Source organism: Equus caballus, chromosome 20 (assembly GCF_041296265.1).
Source record: "Equus caballus isolate H_3958 breed thoroughbred chromosome 20, TB-T2T, whole genome shotgun sequence".
Classification (NCBI taxonomy): Eukaryota; Metazoa; Chordata; class Mammalia; order Perissodactyla; family Equidae; genus Equus; species Equus caballus.
In genome coordinates this window covers 43244336-43262338 of record NC_091703.1, presented here as the reverse complement: position 1 = coordinate 43262338, position 18003 = coordinate 43244336, and the positions used below count along the sequence as shown (strand labels likewise).

At 54.8% G+C, this 18003-nt stretch overlaps 1 protein-coding gene, 2 non-coding genes and 1 pseudogene across 6 annotated transcripts in view; 1 reads left to right on the top strand and 3 right to left on the bottom strand.

Moving 5' to 3' along the window:
* The window catches only part of LRFN2 (leucine rich repeat and fibronectin type III domain containing 2), a 187835-nt gene extending 170248 nt beyond the window's left edge, over window positions 1-17587 (top strand). For all 4 annotated transcript variants that reach the window (XM_014734597.3, XM_070244523.1, XM_070244525.1 and 1 more), the window contains one exon: window positions 13992-17587. In XM_014734597.3, coding sequence (XP_014590083.2) covers window positions 13992-14973 — 982 coding nt within the window. In that variant the 3' untranslated portion in view covers window positions 14974-17587. The remainder of the gene's footprint in view (window positions 1-13991) is intronic.
* Window positions 756-855, bottom strand: LOC111769385 (U6 spliceosomal RNA; annotated as a pseudogene).
* On the bottom strand, window positions 8491-8615 carry MIR8913 (microRNA mir-8913). Its single transcript, NR_127899.1, has one exon. It is a non-coding gene; the product is annotated as a microRNA mir-8913 (primary transcript).
* MIR8910 (microRNA mir-8910) lies at window positions 14030-14174 on the bottom strand. Its single transcript, NR_127896.1, has one exon. It is a non-coding gene; the product is annotated as a microRNA mir-8910 (primary transcript).
* Window positions 17588-18003: the final 416 nt, after the last annotated feature.

Sequence of the window (18003 nt, the reverse complement as noted above, 5' to 3'; positions counted from 1 at the left end):
GCTTTGAGTCACACAGATAGTTGGTGGCAGAGCGGGGCGTGAACCCAGGCCCAGCTGACACCACGGCGGATGCTATGGGCCGCCGCCCTTCATCTTCAGCACCTTCGCTGCATGCATTTGACTTGTGCCACGTCCTGCTCTGAAACTGCCCCGTTCTGCAACCATCAGGATAGCTGTAGAAGAGCAAGCAGACAGCCAGGGACCACCCTGCCCACCCAGGAGCCCTCCCCAAAAGCTGCCTACTACCCCGGTTCTGACAGGCTGACCAAGCCCGTGGACAGTAACCAAGAGGCCCCTGCCGGTGGTGACTGCCACTGAGTGTGCACCAGCCATGCTGCAGTGACAGAAAAGTGACAGATAATTTCCAACCGCCTCTCCTCCTCCTGCCCACTTGGCAGAATTGGCTTTATGATAACATTTTTTTTTTTATTGTGCTAAAATACACATAACATAAACTTTCCTATTTTAAGCATTTTTAAGGGTACAGTTCAGGGGCATTGAGTCACGTCACTGTGCAACCATCACCACCATCCTTCTCCACAACATGGAACTCTGTACCCCTGAGACACTAACTCTCCATCCCCGCCCCCCCAGCCCATGGCGCCCACCCTTCTACTTTCTGTCTGAGTTTGACTCCTCCAGGAACCTCAGAGAAGCAGAAACATACAGTATCTGTCCTTTTGCGTCTGGCTTATTTCACTTAGCGTAATGTCCTCAAGGTTCATCCATGTTGTAACACGTATCAGACTTTCATAAAAATATGGTCATGCATCACAGATTTGTGTGTCATCCTTGTGCAGGGGGCAATGCTCATTTTCATTCCAATTTTAGTACATGTGCCATCAAAGAGAGCACTTTTTTAAGGAGGTTGGTGCTGCAGGTGACTTTGCCCCTGGGTGCTGCCCCCATGAATCCGCCAACCGGGGAGCATTATCTGGTCAGGTTCCTCATTGGGTGGCGTCGACTTGACATCTCCAGTTGTTCTAGTGCGTTTTGGACGCAGCTGGCGGGGAATCTTCATTTTGCACGCTCCTGTGTTTACAATAAGGTATAATTGGTCTGACACCTTCTGCGTTTTTTCTGTAAGTGATGAATTGTTATTAAGCAAGCGTTTCTCAGCTCCTGAAGGAGATAAATGGCATCTCTCATCCTCATCATCATCGTCCTCGGGGACCCAGATGGCCCTGGGAAGGAGGAGCGAAGGGGCGCCATGTTTATCCCATTCCACGAATTTCTCACACTCACCACAGGAGGTTGGTACTGCTGTCCCATCTCCCACGTGAGCAAACTGAGGATCAGAGAGAGGAGAACATGACCCAGAGTCCCATGGTTGGTCAGGGGCAGAACTGGCATTCAAAGACAGTTCTTTGATTCCGAAGCTCACACTCTTTTCTCTGAGACGTGCCCACCTAGTCCTTGCAGGCTGAGAGCTAAGGACAGCCAAATACAGAGAAAAGTCCTGTGTCCATAGAGAGGGGGATGAAGAGCGGCAGAGGGAGAGATAAAGACAAACAGAGAGACGGAGACAGCGACAGAGACAGGGACAGAGAGAGGCCTGCTGTGGGCTGGGGGGCTCACCTGGGTTGGCTCAGGCGGCAATGGCAGAAACGCCACTTTAGGGGAACAGAATGGGAGCAATGTGGTTTAGTAGCAACCCTGGGAACATCACAGGGCTTTTCCATTGGCGCCTGCTCGGTGTGAGCCGCTGATGGGATGCAGCTTCCAGAAAAGTCCAGCCCACTCTTGGGTGGGGGGCCTTACGAGAAATGTGATGTCTGGTTGGGGGAATGTGGGATCTGGCCCTGCTCTCTGTGCTCAGAGCCCCAAAAAGAAGGGCCAAGATGAATTTGTATGTGATCGGGGGGGGGCAGCCAGGATAGAAGCTGGAAACTGTGTCCCAGGGAAATGGTCAGAAGCATGGAAATGCTAATTCTGGAGTGAAAACTCGAGGTGGGATGACAGCTGCTTCACTCTTTGGGAAGCACCGACACATGTAGAGAAAGAAACACGTTGTTCTGGGAGGCCCGGTGGGGTTGAGCTGGGCCGGTGGGAGGAAGCAGCTGGCTGTCGGACCACGGACCAACATGAGCAGATGCTGAGCCGCATGGAATTGTGCAAAGCTGGGGCGGGCTGCCTGGCACATCCTGGGAGTGTGTGATGGGGTGCTGACAGCCAGAGGGGCCAGGTATAGAGCGACTGGTGAACCGAGTTACTTTCAGGGCCCCTCTAAGCAGGAGTTCCCGTGGGCTGGGAATGGAGATGGCAGAGGGAGAACTAGAAAGAGCCGGCCAGTGCCTTGCGGAGTCAGCACCTGGGCCGAGGGCAGGCTGAGCCCAGTGACGGAGACAGACTGCCGGCCCCTGAGCTGGGCTGTGGACCTGCCTCACTAGCCCATGTCTAACCTCACACCTGCTGGAGCCGTCTCTCTGTCCTCACTGGGGCCTCATCACTCCCTCAGTCACAATCACTAGCATGAACTAAGTGCTTACTGTGGAGCAGGCATGGTTCAAATTACAGGCCTTGACTCACTTAGTCCTCATAGCAATCCTGTGAGGGGGTCCCTATCATCTGCCTCCCTTTACAGAGAGGTTAAGTGGCTTGCCCAAGGTCACACAGCCAGTAAGTGAAGGCACTGGCCTTTGAACCCTGGTGGTCCTGTGCTCGCACTCTGCCCTCCTGGCTTTCTCCCCTCCATGCAGGAGCGCCACGGAGCAGGGGGAAGGTCCCTCCCTTGGAGCCTTTGTCCTCTCGGGCCAACACAGGGGCTGGCAACTTTCTCAGACCCTTGCCAGGCAGATCTGTCCCACTTCCCGAGTCAGGGAGCAAAGGCAGGGCCTCCCCAGGTGTGTCCTCACCTGTCGCCAGGTAAGCCCTTACTCCGGAGGAGATGAGTGCAGAGGCAGCCCGCTGTGACTCAGCTCACTTTGGCCTAATTTCCAGTGATCTCTGCAATGGCTCAGCCAGGGCTTAACTAACACTCTCACCACGTGTCTTCTGAAAAAGACTTTCAGAGTCACGTGGGGCCAAACCACGTCCTGCTGTGAGTATTGAATTCGTGATGTTGCCCTGCCCAAGCCTGCCAGTGTCTCACTTGCGGGAGGTTTACCAGCCGCAAATCCCGAGGCCTGGATTCCCACCATCCGAGATGGCTTTCTTCTGGTTCAGCATCACCCGCTCCTTTATATAACAAACCCTCGAGTGGAGCTTACTACGTGCCAGACGCTGATCTAGGGCCTTATGAATCATGGCTCGTTAAACCTCGTAACAACCCTATCAGGCAGCGATTATGAATGCCCCAGTTTACAGAAATAGGCTATTTCTAAGAAGCTAAGGCCCAGGAAGTTTAAGGAATTGCCCAAGGTGAGTTATTACAGCTCGTCGGTGGCAGAACTAGCACATGACCCCAGAGTCTGTGCCCATCGCCACCGCACCCTGCAGCCTCTGCAGCAACTCCTTCCCACGCGGGTATCCTGAGAGGGGCGTGTGGCATTGTGATTGGCTGGAGCAGAGGTTTATCTTAATAGAGACACACGCATCAGAAGCGTCATGGGTAACCGATAGATGAGAAACAGAAAAGCGGGAACGAGATTACGGAACAAGGACCAGAGAGGGCCAGAGCCTCAGTGTGGCCCAGGGCCGGCCCTGTCTGAGGACCGTGGGGAAAGTGAGACAGCTCCTGGGAAGGTACTGGACCGCAGCTGAACGTGCGGCTGAGAGTCATAGCACGCCCAGGGGGAGGTGACCTTGAACCAGGCCCTGGGGAACCCCAGAGAGAGCCCACTGGACCCAGAGGCCCTAGGAGCCCAGGGAAGCTGGAGGAACCAAAAAGAAGGGATGACACCATCCAGTCACGGAGAGAATGCCTGGGGAGACCGAGAGCAGAGGCCCCCACGGAAACCTCCATCACCAAGTCGTCCCTGGGCGGGAGCTGTCCCTGAGCTGGACAGGGTTCCCTGGACCAGCCCACCTGTCTGGTGTGTCAGGGCTCACACAGGAAACGACTGTCTTCCCTCCTCCGCTGGAGTGCAGGACAAGGCTGCTGAGCACGCTCTGGAAGACACCATCCTGTGGATCTCTGTGCAGTCCAGTGGGGTGGCGGCTGGCCACAAGTGACTACCGAATGCTTGACCTGTACCCAGTGAACTGACACTTTAATTTTATTTCATTTGAAGTTACATTTAAATACCCATGTGCAGCTACTGTATGGGGCAGTGTAAATATAGAACATTCATTTTATTTACCACCCAACAAATGTTTTGAGGGCCTACTTTGTGCCAAGTGCTATTTTAGAAGTTGGGAAAATATCACTGAAAAAGACAGATCAAACCCCTCATCTCAGGGAGCTGACATTCTAGTGGAAAGAGAGAAAGATAGATGATTGACAGTAAGCATAGCAAATAGGCAAATGACATCATCTGTCAGGCAAGTAAAGTGCAACAGGGGAAAATGAAGCCGAATAAGGGGCTTGGGGGGGCCAGAGTAGAGATGGGGGAGCCCACAATGTTAAATAGGGCAGGGTTGGGGATGGTCTCCCCAAGAAGGGAACATTGGAGCAGAGACTTGAAGGTAGTAAGGCAGTGAGCATGTGGACATCTGGAGGAGGAGCTTCCAGACCAGGGCAACAGCAGTGCAAAGGCCCTGAGGCAGGAGCACCTTTGGCGGCTTTGAGGAATAGCAGGAGGCCAGGTGGCTGTGCAGAGTGAGCCGGGGGAGTAGGAGGAGAGATTGGAGAGGTGAGGGGCAGACTATGGGGGGTCTCTGGGCCCCATGAAGACCTTGACTACATGAGACTGGTCGCACTGCGGGTGAGCAGAGGAAGGACTGGATCTGACCTGCACTTTAACGCGTTCCTCTGGCTGCTTACAGAGAAGAGACTTGGGGGAGAAGCTGTAGAGGACACCCAGACACTGATTCAACAGGGGTTTTGGTCCCCAAGCCTGCCTGCTGTCTGGAGGGCTGTGGGCATGTGGGTGGGGTGCCCTGCCACAGCATCTCAACCACACTGAGAGGACTGTGGCTCCTTTACTTGCTGCCAGGGAGAAGTCACTGCCAAGAAGACAGAGAGCCTGAGGGTCCCGGGGGCCCCACGTTCTCAGGAGGGGCAGAGGCAGGAGAGACAGCCTGCCCCCCAGCCCCGGCCCTCCTCAGAAGCTGATAAGGGGCTTCTGACCCACCACTCAGGGTGGTGCGATCAGGGAAGGCCAGCCTTCAGCACCAGGCCCCAGAAGAGGGCATTCTGCAACGTGTACTGGTAATCCTGGGGATTCCCTCCCACTGCTCCCTAATTCCTAGACCAGAAACAACAAATAAGAGATAGACGTTCTCCCAGAGCCATAGCACTCTGTCCCACAGAGTTTGAACACAGCATCAGAATCCTTCTCAACACTGGCACCCAGAAAATCCTCAGAGTTGGAACACAAGACCAAATGTATTTGCAAGCCCTCCAGAACCTGGCTCCTGGCTACTACCTTGGTGACCTCATTTTCTACCACTCTCCCTTTCTCTCTCTCTGTCCAGCCACCCCAGCCTCCTCACTGTTCCTGCCTCAGGGCCTTTGCACTAGCAGCTGCCTCTGCCAAGAAACTCCCCGCGGACATGCAGGTGGCTCCCTCACTTCCTTCGGTGATCCCATGAGCATTGTGAAGTAGCAAGACACCCTCATCACTCATTGGAATCCCATTTCTGACTCTAATTAGCTATGTGACCTCAGGGCAATTCAGTTAATCACTATTTCTAAAATGGGGAGCACAATTATGAAAGGTAATTCCCAGGGTTATCATGAGCATTAATTAAGGTAATGTGAGAGTACCAGGTTTGAATCTTGGCTAGGCACAAACGTTCTCTGTGAGATCTTAGGCAAGTCACTTAACCTCTCTGAGCCTCAATTTCTTAACCTATAAAATGGGGATAATAGCATCTCCCTCCTAGAGTTGCTCTGAGGATTAAATCGTTAATACCTGTAGAGTACTCCGAACAGTGTTGGACATATAGGAAGCGTTCAACAAACGTTAGCTGTCATTATAGTAACATGTGTTGTTGTTGTTTTAATTGCTGTTAAACAGTTAGCTTGACTCTGAGCCTTGCTTCCTACTAAAATCTGATTCTGCTCAATTCAGGGTAAGGTGGCACAGTACAGGGAAGGCCACACTCAGTGGCCTGGCAGACCTGGCTCACCACACTGGCTCAGCCACTTTCCAACTGTGTGAACTGGAGCAGGTGGCCGATGAGCCTAAGCCTCAGTTTCTCCATCTGTGATGTGGGGGTGATCATTCCTACCTCCTGGAGTCAGTGTGCAGACTGGCACCCGGCACGTGGCAAGTACACAACCGCATACGAGACAGGACCGGCTGCATCTCCTGCTCCCTTGCAGTGTTGGCAAACAGGCCCCGTGGTGCTGCTGGGGAGGGTGGAGCCAGGGTGGCCTGCCTGGGCTGATGCGGCCGTTTCCTGCCCTTGGAGATTGGGCGGCCAGAGAGCAGGGAGGTGGCACGGGGCAGGCCTGCCGGGCATCCCCACGTGGGTGTCGGGCTTGGCAGGCAGCCCTGGAGCATCGTTGATGCGGGGCCCCAAATAGGGCTGGGGGCCGATGGGGCTGGAGGCTGCAGATGAGTGAGGCTAAGTCTGCTGATGACTCCAGAAAAGCAAGAAGTATACTGCTTGTGTAGACGCCAGCGCCAATTTCTCCCTCTTACACAAATACGCACACACCCTTGGGTCACCCCTGCACACACTCGCTCCCGCTCCCTCTGCCACACACCTCACAGCGCGAGCTCCTCGGGCTCCCTCGTCCCATCTGCAGGGCCCATCAGTCAGGAGCGTTGGCTGCCATTGCAAAGGTGCCAGACGCATCAGGGCTCCAACCATTCTAGAATTTGATTTCTCACTCTCCTGAGAGCCCAGGGCTGCCTCTGGGTTACAGGGCGCCTTCTTCGGGGGGGGCTCAGGCTCCCGCTTCCCACCACCCCTTGGCCCCTGTTGTTGTCTGCAGGTCCAGGCGGGTCCCCACACCCAGGGCCGGTCAGCAGAAGGGACGGAGAGTGAGGGCAGGCTCTCCTGCTCTTTCAAGGCCTGGACCTGAGGTGGCACAGATGGTGATGGCCACATTTCATTGCCAGAACTTACCACTTGGACACCCCTAACTGCAAGGGAGACGGGGGACTGTGGGCTGGAGAGAGCCTGGGAAAGGGGCAGAGTGGCCTTTGGTGGTCAGCTCACAGGTTTTGCCCAGGGCCCGGTGGAGACTCCTAGAAACCCTCCCCGTCCTTTCCCGGATTCCCCGGATGCCGTTAATGGCAGCAATTAGGAAAGAGCAGGCCAGGCCTGCAAGTCTCTGAGAGAGGTCATACAGGAGTCACCTCAGAAGTGTCAAGGGCCATGTGGGAGCCTCTGGGGGTTGGGAGCTGGGTGGCAGAACAGCGACTAATGTCACCTGGGACCAGAACCTTTACGTACTATATGTATGTGAACCCCTATCCTCTCTCACACACACATGCTCACAAATACCCACATTCAACTCTCAAATGATACTTAGACACACAGACATGCCCCACACACATTGTTTCACACACATACATTCACCTGCACACCCGCATTCACACACCCCAAACACATGTCTACGTGTGCACCCATGAAAAGTGGTCAGGAGTCCATGTGGTGAGCCTCAAGGATGTAGTAAAACGCCTCTCCAGAAACACGTTCTCGGGACCAGCCGGAGTCTGAGAGTCACCATTAGGCAGTGTCGTATTTAAATAAGAATCGCTCACATTTGTATAGGCCTTAACATTTAACAAAGCACTCTTTCATTCACCGCTGAAAAGTGGGGTAAATATTTACTCAGCCCTGACTCTAGGCCAGTGGAGATGCAAAGATGAATAAGACACAGCCTGCGTCCTTGAGGGAGACACCCGCACAAACAGAGGAAAGCAGGGAGGGCTGAGGGAGAGAGAGCAGGAGCCGTTCCAGGTGGCGTCAGGACTGACATTGGAGTCAGGCCTTAAAGGACAAGGTTGCCAGGTGGTTCTAGGAAGAGGGGCTGCTATACACACAGGGGTCAAGGTGGCTTATTTGGGGAACGATGGGTGATTGAGAGAAGGTGGCCAAGAGCTCCCTAAAGCTGGAGTTCCAGTAGGTAAGGCCAAGATTGTTCTGCTGATGTGAAGTAATGATAGGCTCTTCCCAAAGTGCAAGGAAAAGATGATGTCAACAGGTAGAATATTCTCGTCCAGTAAAGGTTATCTCCTTGTGTCACTCAGGATTCAATTAGGAAAAAACAAAAAGAATACTCTAGATCTAAGAGGGTGTCCACTACAGGGGTTGGGTTCTATGGGTGATGGAATTGCAGAGGGGTCAACCAGGGGCTGTGAAGCATCAGATTAGTTACAGCGGGAGGCTGCCCGCTTCCAAGGATGGAGGAACATGGAGGAGAAGCTATGACCAGAGCTGAAAATCCAAATCCATCCGGCAGGAGCTAGAACCCAGGGAGCTGGGATCACAGAGGAGGCTCAGGAGCTGACAAGAGACACCACTTGAAGCAGAAAATGAGGAAGAAATACCTGGCTTCTCCCCTCCTCCCAACCTCTAGCCTTCCTCCAGTGCCTCCATCGGCCAACTCTACCTGGAAGCCCAAGGGCAAAGGAGCCTGGGAACAGGCAAGGGAGTCTGGGAAATGTAGTTCCTCAGCGTGCAGAGCGGGGCAGGTGAAAGGGAAGACAGATCTGAGAGAAAATAGTAGAACAACCAGCATGCTCCTGTGATTTCTTCTTAAACTGCTGGTGTCAGCTGTAGATATGTTTGCTGGTGTGAAAGTGAATGAACAAATGCCAAATGAATATTAAAAGGGAAAAAAAAGAAAGAAAAACAACTGAGAAGCAGCCGCTTATGCTTGTTTTATTTTTCCTGGGTAAGGTCTTGGGGTTGCAGTTTTAAATTCTGTTTCAGAGCGTTGGAGCTTAATTAAATTTAACACGTTGTAGAAACTTAAAATAGCAATTCGTGGTTTCTGCTAACAGAGATGTCGCTAGTTTATGTGATGGAAAGAAATCCATCAGGATTTTAGGATGTGTCTTTCCCGAAGAGGGCTGTGATCCCATGGTTGTGCCAGGTATGGTATTTTGTCTCTCCAGATCCATTCTCCCCTCCTCCACCCTGCTGTGGGCCCTGGCAGACTGCCCAGTGTGCAGCCATGAACTCTGGCTTTTGGTTGGGTTCAGCCACGGAGGTAGCAGGAGATTGGGCAGAGAGAAGAGAGTGAGGTCAGCGTACTTTCTCAGCTGGTTCCCAAGCTATAAGGTTGCCCCTGGCTGTCTCTGTCCCTCAATCAAATTTTCTAGACCAATGCATCTCAGCAGGGGGTGATTTTGCCCCCGGAGGACATCTCGCAATGTCTGGAGACATCTTTGGTTGTTACAACTGGAGATGCTACTGGGATCCCATGGGTAGAGGCCAGGGATGCTGCTAAACATCCTCCAGTGCAGAGGACAGCCCCCCAACAAAGAATTATCCAGCCCGAGGTATCGCTAGTGCCGAGGCTGAGAACCCTGCCCTCGATCAGTGCTTCTCAAGCTTTTCATAGAGAAGGTCTAGCACTGTTTTCTGCCAATCTGTTGCAGACCAATACTTTTGTAGGAAAATGCTAGAAATAAGTTAGAAAAAACAACCATGCACTTGGATGTCACAACCAATGCCAGATTGCTGTAAGACTTTCTTAATGCTTCCTCTCAATTTCTGTACTGTCTGATAACGGACCAGGAGCAGCTCAGGGACCAGCACCCAGCTGTGGGCCACACTCTGAGTAGCTCCGGCCTGCTTGATGCCCGCTCCTTCCTGGGCGGGTGACCTCCCCTGTATACTCAGGCCTGGAGCAGAGTGGGTGACAGCTTGCCTGCTAGCAGCCCGGGCGATTGCACATTCCACGTTCCCCTCTGGTTCCCCATCCTCTATCCACCCTTTGGAACGAGTCCCTTTGTAAGTAAAGTCTTTAATTATCCCTCTGAGATGGGTGGAAGGACAAGAATGTGATGGGAAGCCTGGCTTGGGAGCCCAGCTCAGGAGCTTGACTGTCCCGTGTGGGTCCTGGCCCATCTCTGAGGAGCGTTTCAGTGGGCCAGGGGCCTGGCCAGGGTTGTGTTTTAGGTGGAACACTCTGGAGATGGTGGTGCTGAGCACAGACTTTAAGGGAGCACAGTCAGAGGCAGGGAGGCCTGTGTGGAGGCCAGAGATGGCGAGGCCTGAGCCACAGCGTGAGTGTGGAGATGGGAGGCAGGGAGAAGTCCAGAAGGTGGGAGCTACCAGCCAGAGTGCCAATGAGATGTGGGTAGGAAGGCAGTAGGGACCCAGGCTCCCAAGATCCAGCCTGGAGGATCAGTGGTTGGTTCCTGGGGACCATGAGGGGGTGGACAGGGCCACACGGGCTGGAGATGAGTGTAGTTCTGTCACTAGACTTTGAATAGTGCCCGTTTCACAGGATTTTCTCGTGTAGTTCGTCCTTTCAGCTGCCTGGAGCGGAGAGCAGTCTTGCTTATGGTTCAGAGCCTGGGCTCTGAATCCCAGCGCATCCAGATCTGGTCTCAGCTCCACCCACCCACCGCAAGGGGAAGTGAAAACGCTTAGCTTCCTCCTTCCCTAGATGGGAATGATAACTTCCTCCGGAAGTTGCCAGGAGGTTAAATGAGATGAGGCATGTAAACTTCCCTGCACAAGGTTAGTTCTGGGTAAACGCTGATTCTTATTGTTATTGGCAAAGGCAAAGGTGACTGCTGAGGCTGTCTGGAGCCAGCTGGCTCCAGCTCTCCTGTAAGTCCCTTCCACACACACACACACACACACACACACACACACACGCGCGCGCGCATGCGCGCGCACACACACACACACACACACACACACAACCCCACAACCGAGGAACCAGGTGCTGCTTTCCTGCTCTGAGAATCAGGCCCTTTCCTCCGGCCTTGTTTCTGATGGGCCAGTTACAGGATGAAGCTTTTCTGAGCCTGACCCTCCTCCCTGGTGCCCGAAGCCTGCCAAGGCTCAGCCTCGCCCCACTGCTCCTCCGCTAGCAGCACAGCCCAACTGGGGCTTCATCGCATCGTGATTTTCTCTGACCTGGGAAGCAAGGAGGAGGGAGAGAGGCCAGGCAGAGTTCCCCCAGAGTCACCCCGAGGGGTAGAAAAATAGGGCAGTGGCTGAGAGGCAGCGTGGCACAGCAGTTAGGCGTGGAGCCAGACTGCCTGGTTCAGATCCCAGCTCTGCCACTTACTAGCTGGGCACTCACGGGCAGGCAGCTTAACCTCTCTGTGCCTCAGGTTCTTATCTACAAAATGGAGATGACAGTAATAGTAACAACCTCCCCACAAGTGTTATGAGTATTAATCCCCTTAAAGATCTCAGAACAGTGCCTGGTACAGAGTAAGCCCTCCATCTTAGCGACTTTTCTTCTTCCTGAGTAGTGTCTGTATTAGTGGTGGTTCTAAGAGTAGGGTCTGCTTCCTAGGATAAGATGGCTCATCACTGAGATAATCTCTGGGCTCAAGGTCCATCTTCTGTGTCCTGGGCTTGTTGGGAAGGTCAAATGCAATCCTGAACGTGGAACCCTTGTCACATGACAGGTGTTCAGTGGACAGCCGGCTCATCTCCTCCTTACTGGAGATGCCCTCACACTGCTCACGGCCCCGCGGTGGGTGGGGGCAGTTCTGAGTGGACAGGAGCCAGCCTGCCTGGGTGGGACTCCCGGCTCCGCGTGCTGGGTCTGCTTACTTAGACCCTCTGCACTTCTGTCTCCCCGTCTGCAGAGGGAGGGTCCTGACAGTGGCTACAGCAGAGAGTTGCTGCAGGACTAAGTGAGTTGACAGACATAGGGCACTTAGAGCACACAGTTGGCACCTGTTGTTTGCCCTAGTGTTGTCACTGTTCCGTGTGTGCACCACTCCTGCCCCTCCAACGCACATCATCAGCCCTGGGGGACAGCAAGTGGGCCCTGGGAGCATGGCCACGTGGAGCTCCCCAGGCTTCGCCACAGACCAGAGATCCTGCTGGTGGAGGAGTGTGAGCCTCAGTGGGCTCTGAGCTGGCTCCAGGGATTGGGGCCGGGGGGCTGACCTGCCACCGGCCAGGCGGCGTTCTCATTGAGGTGAGGAAAAGCATCCCATGTTTGTAGTAAGAAGCAAACCCAGACTGTGGACCTAGGAACTGGTGTTAAGTCTTGGCTGCCCCATCCTAACAGTCCCAGCTGTGTGACTTCAGGCAGATCACTCAGCCTCTCTGAGTCTCAGCCATTCCTGCTGTGTGATATGAAAGCGCTACTCCCTCCCCTTACAGGACTGCCATGATGCCCAGGTGAGACCCAAGAGGCTGGCCTGCAGGGCCTTGCTGGATCCATGCCCCCACCTCCACCCACCTCTTTGGCCCCAAGCACTGGGGCTGTGGGCTGGGCTTGGTCAGGGGTTGGAGTTTCCTCCGTTGTGGCTTCCCCATTGGCAGAGCAGGCAGAGGGGGTGCAGGGAGGCAGCAGCCTCCGGGGCTGCCCCCTGACGGGACATCAATACCTCCTGTCAGCGCCCATCCTCCGTGTGCAGCTCCTGGACGCCCGCTTTCAGGCTCCGGTATTTCATATTTGAGATCTCAATTACCTGCCTGGCTCTGGGCTTGAGGGGTTGACGGGCGCTGATGGAGCCCTTGTGTGGGAGGGGACAGGAGGATGGAGGGCTCTTTGGGAGTTGGGGTTGATGGGAAAGGCTGAAGAGCGGGTGCAGCCCCTTCGGGCCCAGGCAAATGTTCTGCAGGAGAGTTTATAGGGTGACTCAGGCACGGTCTCTGGAGACACCAGAAGGCATGATACCAGCCTAGGGCCTTAGTGATCAGGGTTTGCATTAGGCCTCCTGGAGGTCCAGGCAGGAGAGGCCCAGACCCCCTAAGGTGTAGGGACCGGCAGGCCTCCCCGACCAGAGGAACTCTTTCCGCAGGTCCCTGGGTGCCCTGGCCTGCTGTGGCCGTGACGGAGGAATCGGCCCTTCCCTCTGGGAAACAGAATTGCCCTCCAGTTTTCAACACTGTGCTGTCCCCCCACCTCTGAGCATCACCCCCCCCACCTCCAGTTCTCCTCTGCTTAGACCCCCGCCACTCCCAAGTGTGCCCCAGCAGACATCCTCCGCCCCCAGGCACGAGAAAGCCAGAGGATGGCAGTGGCTCCTGAGGACAGGAAGGACAGGCCCTTGTGTGTGGCAGTCCAGCACAGGCCCAGACAGGGGGCTGGGTCAATGTGGACGAGTCTCTGAGGACACAACAAGGGGTGCGCCGAGCTTGGGGGGTGCTGGAGCGGGGCCAGGGCTGACCTGACTGTCACCCCCGCTTCCCAGGGACTGAGGGAATATTTGGGGCAGACATGGCAGAAGGAGGGTGCGGGAGTCCTCCTTTTTAATCCCTGCGTCTTCAGGCTTTAACCTGTCTGCTCTCCTGTCCCTCCCCTCTCTTCTCTGTGCCTCCATCTCCAAACCGCTTTCCCCTGTCTCTGCTTCCAACCGTCCCCTTTCTCATCCTCTTCATCCACGTCCTCATTCACTATTTATTTCCACATCTTCTGGGTGGCTTCCTGCGCCCAATCGCGGCCGTCTCTTTCTCTCTGTGTCTCTCTCTGACAACGCGTCTACCCCTGACTCTGTCTCTCTCACCTCTCTTTCCACACCACCTGTCTCTCTTCTCTTGCCTGGGTCCCTGGCCTCACATCTCTCTGACTCCTTCACTGTTTCCTCTGCCCTGTACCTGTCACCTCCCTCTCCCCCACCTCCTCTCCATCTCTCCCTTTTCCTGTCTCTTCACCTGTCACTCTCTCTGCTCTGCCTCATTCTCTCTGTGTCCCTGTGTCTGTCTGTCTCTCTCCCCTTCCACCTCTCCATCTCTGCTGTCTGTCACTCTCTCTCTATTTCTGTCCCTGTCCCCCATCACCCGTCCCTCCCTCACCATCCCTCCTTCTCTACATCTACCCCCACCCACCCCAGGATGATCCCAGCTTCCAACAAGGCCTTCGTGGTCAACAACCTGGTGTCAGGGACTGGCTACGACCTGTGTGTGCTGGCCATGTGGGACGACACTGCCACGACGCTCACGGCCACCAACATCGTGGGCTGTGCCCAGTTCTTCACCAAGGCCGACTATCCACAGTGCCAGTCGATGCACAGCCAGCTCCTGGGCGGCACCATGATCCTGGTCATCGGCGGCATCATCGTGGCCACGCTGCTGGTCTTCATCGTCATCCTGATGGTGCGCTACAAGGTCTGCAACCAGGAGGCCCCCGGCAAGATGGTGGCCACCACTGCTGTCAGCAACATGCACTCGCAGACCAATGGGGCCCAGCTGCCCGCTCTGAGCAGCGCACCCAGCGGGGCCCCAGTGCAGGCACCGCCCAAGGTGGTGGTGCGCAACGAGCTGGTCCAGTTCAGTGCCAGCCTGGCCCGAGGCAGCGACTCCTCTTCCTCCAGCTCCCTGGGCAGCGGGGAGGCCGCGGGGCTAGGACATGGCCCCTGGAGGCTCCCTCCCCCTGCCTCCCGCCCCAAGCCCAACCTTGACCGCCTGATGGGGGCCTTTGCCTCCCTGGACCTCAAGAGTCAGAGAAAGGAGGAGCTGCTGGACTCCAGGACTCCAGGGGGGAGAGGGTCTGGGACATCTGCCAGGGGCCACCAGTCGGACCGAGAGCCACTGCTGGGGCCACCCACAGCCCGGGCCAGGAGCCTGCTCCCCTTGCCCCTGGAGGGCAAGGCCAAACGCAGCCACTCCTTTGACATGGGGGACTTCGCAGCTGCGGCTGCGGCAGCGGGAGCGGTCACCGCAGGTGGCTACAGCCCCCCTCGGAGGGTCTCGAACATCTGGACAAAACGCAGCCTCTCTGTCAACGGCATGCTTTTGCCCTTTGAGGAGAGTGACCTGGTGGGGGCACGGGGGACATTTGGCAGCTCCGAGTGGGTAATGGAGAGCACGGTGTAGGCCTGGGGGTGGGCATCCTCCCTCCCCACTGGCAGAGCAGAAGAAGGGGGAAGAATCTGTACTGGGAGTCCTTGTGGAGTTTCCATGGCGATGTTTACATCCAGGGCCGTTTCCTCTCCCTGTCAACGGCCTCCCCCACCCCCACCATCCATGCCACCTTCCCAGGCCTGTCCCCCACCACCCAGTGGGGTGTGCTCAGGGAAAGCAGACTCCATCGCTAAAACGTCGGGCTGAGCCCCGAGTGTTGGGAGAGGCGGCACTTGGCCTTTCTCATCACAAATGTCGCAGATAAGCAAGCGGCTGTGGATTGCTTATGGTTCCTGTGTTGTTTCTATTTCTTAATTTATTTTTTCCACTTCCCAGACTCCCCCTCTTCCTTCACACAGATAATGGAGGGTTTGCTCTACATATGGAAGCAGGTTCCCAGCCGCCCTAGAAGTGGGCGACTGAGGTCCGTTGACAAGAGAAGGGAGTTATTCTGCCTCCACACGTGTTTTGGGGGAGGCTGTGGAGTCCCCTGGCCAGACTCCTCACTGTTCCCAACCGTCCCCACGCTTGGGAGAGATGAGTGAGCCCCACGTCAGACCCTGCTCCCCTGCTTCTCAAACATGACGCCCCGTATACACCCATCACATCAGCTTCAACCAGAAGGGTAGCTTCCAGGGCTCCTTGTGTGTGCGCGATGGAGAAGGGCTTTAGGAGGCGTAAGGGCATAAGGGATCTTAGCTTTTGGAATTGCTTTGGGATTTTTGCCTCTTTTTTGAGGAAGCTGGCACAGAAAGTCCCCGTGAGCATGTGGTGGGTCAAGAGAGCTTCTCTTAAGGAAAGCAGAGTAGGGTGGCCAAAGGAGCACTGGACTTGGAGTGCAAAGATCTGGGTTTGGATTCCAGAGCCACCACCCAGTAACCAGCTGAACACGCTGAGCGAGACCCTTCCTATCTTTGGGCCTCAGTCACCTAATTTGCAAAATCCTGGGATTGTACCAGGTGTCTGATTTCCTCCCAGTCCTAAAGACTAATGAACTCTTCATGACTCTAAATGTTATGGTTTCAGCTCAGCTCAGGAGCACAAGCTGTAGAGCAGTCCCTGTCCTTCCTACTGGACACGGAGGGAGAATTCTAGAGGCTTTGGAGGGGAAAGCTGAATCTCATTAGAATCGTAGTTTTGAAGCTTGAAGAGCTGTCTGCCATCATCTCATCCTTAACCCTCTCTCCCCCTCCCCCCAGAGTATAAGGGACTTGCCCATGGTCACACGGTGAGTTAGTGACCAAGTCAGGGTAGGTGTGAAGGCCGCCTCCTCCTGAGCGTGGTGGTGGGGATCTGTTACCCTGTCTTCACCCTGGCTAGGGCATTTCTGGGTCCAAAGTCTGTCCCTTGTTTGTTCCTGAAGAAGGTGGCTCAGGGTGGGACATGGGGCATGCCTTCCATGGATGCCATTCATGAAGAGCATCCATCCATGGACATGACAAGATGGCTATGGGAGGGGCACATGGGCTCCTTTTGACGTAGGGATTAACGCCCACACTCCCAGACAGTGTCGAGATGGGGCAGAGGGGGTGCGGGAGGAAGAAACTGCTTTAGAAGTGTCTGAACGACTTCCCCCTGCATCTGTCTCTCCTGGTCTCTGTCTGTTGCGGGTCTCTCCTAACTGCCAACGCACTACCTCTCCCTCGGTCTCCCCAACTCATTCTTCCCTCTCCCGAGCCTCTGCCATAGATCTCTAACCTCTCTCTCTCCTTCTTCTCCCTCCTTCCACTTGCCAACCACACAGCATACAAAGCACACAGGTGAGTCCACTTCGGGCCGAAAAGTTCTGATGGGCTCAGACCTGGAGCTGTGCTGGTGGCCCCCACCCCCACCCAGAGCACACAAGGAGAGGGTGGGAACTGTCTATGCAGGATTGCCTTTTGGCTCCAGCCCAGGAGCCTCCCAATCCCATGCCTTCGTCCTTCCGCCCCTCCTCCCTTGCTTCTCCCTGTCCTCGCCTTCCCTCCACCCTCCTGTCTTTATTCTTCTTTTACTTCCTGTGACTCTCGGCCTTGCCCAGTCCCTTTCTGGTCTTGGCAAGGTCATTAACTGACCAGGCCAGTCTCTTCCTGAGGCCACAAGTTAATTTTCCAGGCTAATCCCAGTGCCAGAGCACATGCCTCCCCCAGCCATGGCGGCGCCCACAGAACTGGGTGACTTGGAAGCGTCTTTCCCACCCTCCTCTTTTCCGCCTCCGTTTCCCTCCTCTCTGTGTCTCTCTGCACCTTTCTCACTCAGCCTTTCTAAATGTAGCCATTGAGGAAGTGAGCCCCAATACCACCTTTCTTTTCGCCTTTGGGTTCAGACACCCAGAGGGAAAGTGGTGGATGTCGGAAGGGGAGGAACCAACTGTCTGTTTTTGTCAGTGGCCCTGAGCTCTGTCATGACATGGTATGTACTCGCGCTTGTGTTTGTCATGTTTCTGACTTGGAGTTTTGGAAAACAACATCCCTGTGGTCAGAATATAAATGCCAATCTTCTCCTTTGCAAAAAAAAAAAAAAAAGATGTACAGTAAAATGTACAGTTTTAAAAACAACCAACCACACTTCTTGGGAGAGAAAAAAAGAACATTCTCATGTCTGTGAATGTCTGCTGTTCATTTCTCTGGAAACGCCATGGTTTTCTGAAGGGGGCTCTGAAGTTGCATTTTCCAGTGTACGTGTGTCAGCTACTGCCTGGTAGGAGCCTGTTTCCTGCCAAGTTCATGTAAAGATGGCAGCCTTCTGAAAGAGAGAATGGGGCCGTCCTCCTGGAGTAAAGATCAGTAGAGGATCTAGAATGAAGCTCCAAGCTAAGAAGGAATTGTTCCTTCCTAGTTACCCTGATGTCCCACCAGCCCGCCTCCTTTTATTGGACTGTGGCCACCACCACACTTAGCCACTAGGGGAGCACATGTACCTTCCACCCATTTTGGTTGAGCCTTGAATGGCACTTTTTCAAAAGGGTCTTTTACTGGGGAACCAGGACAACAAACCAAAGCACAAACCCAAAGTGTAGAAACA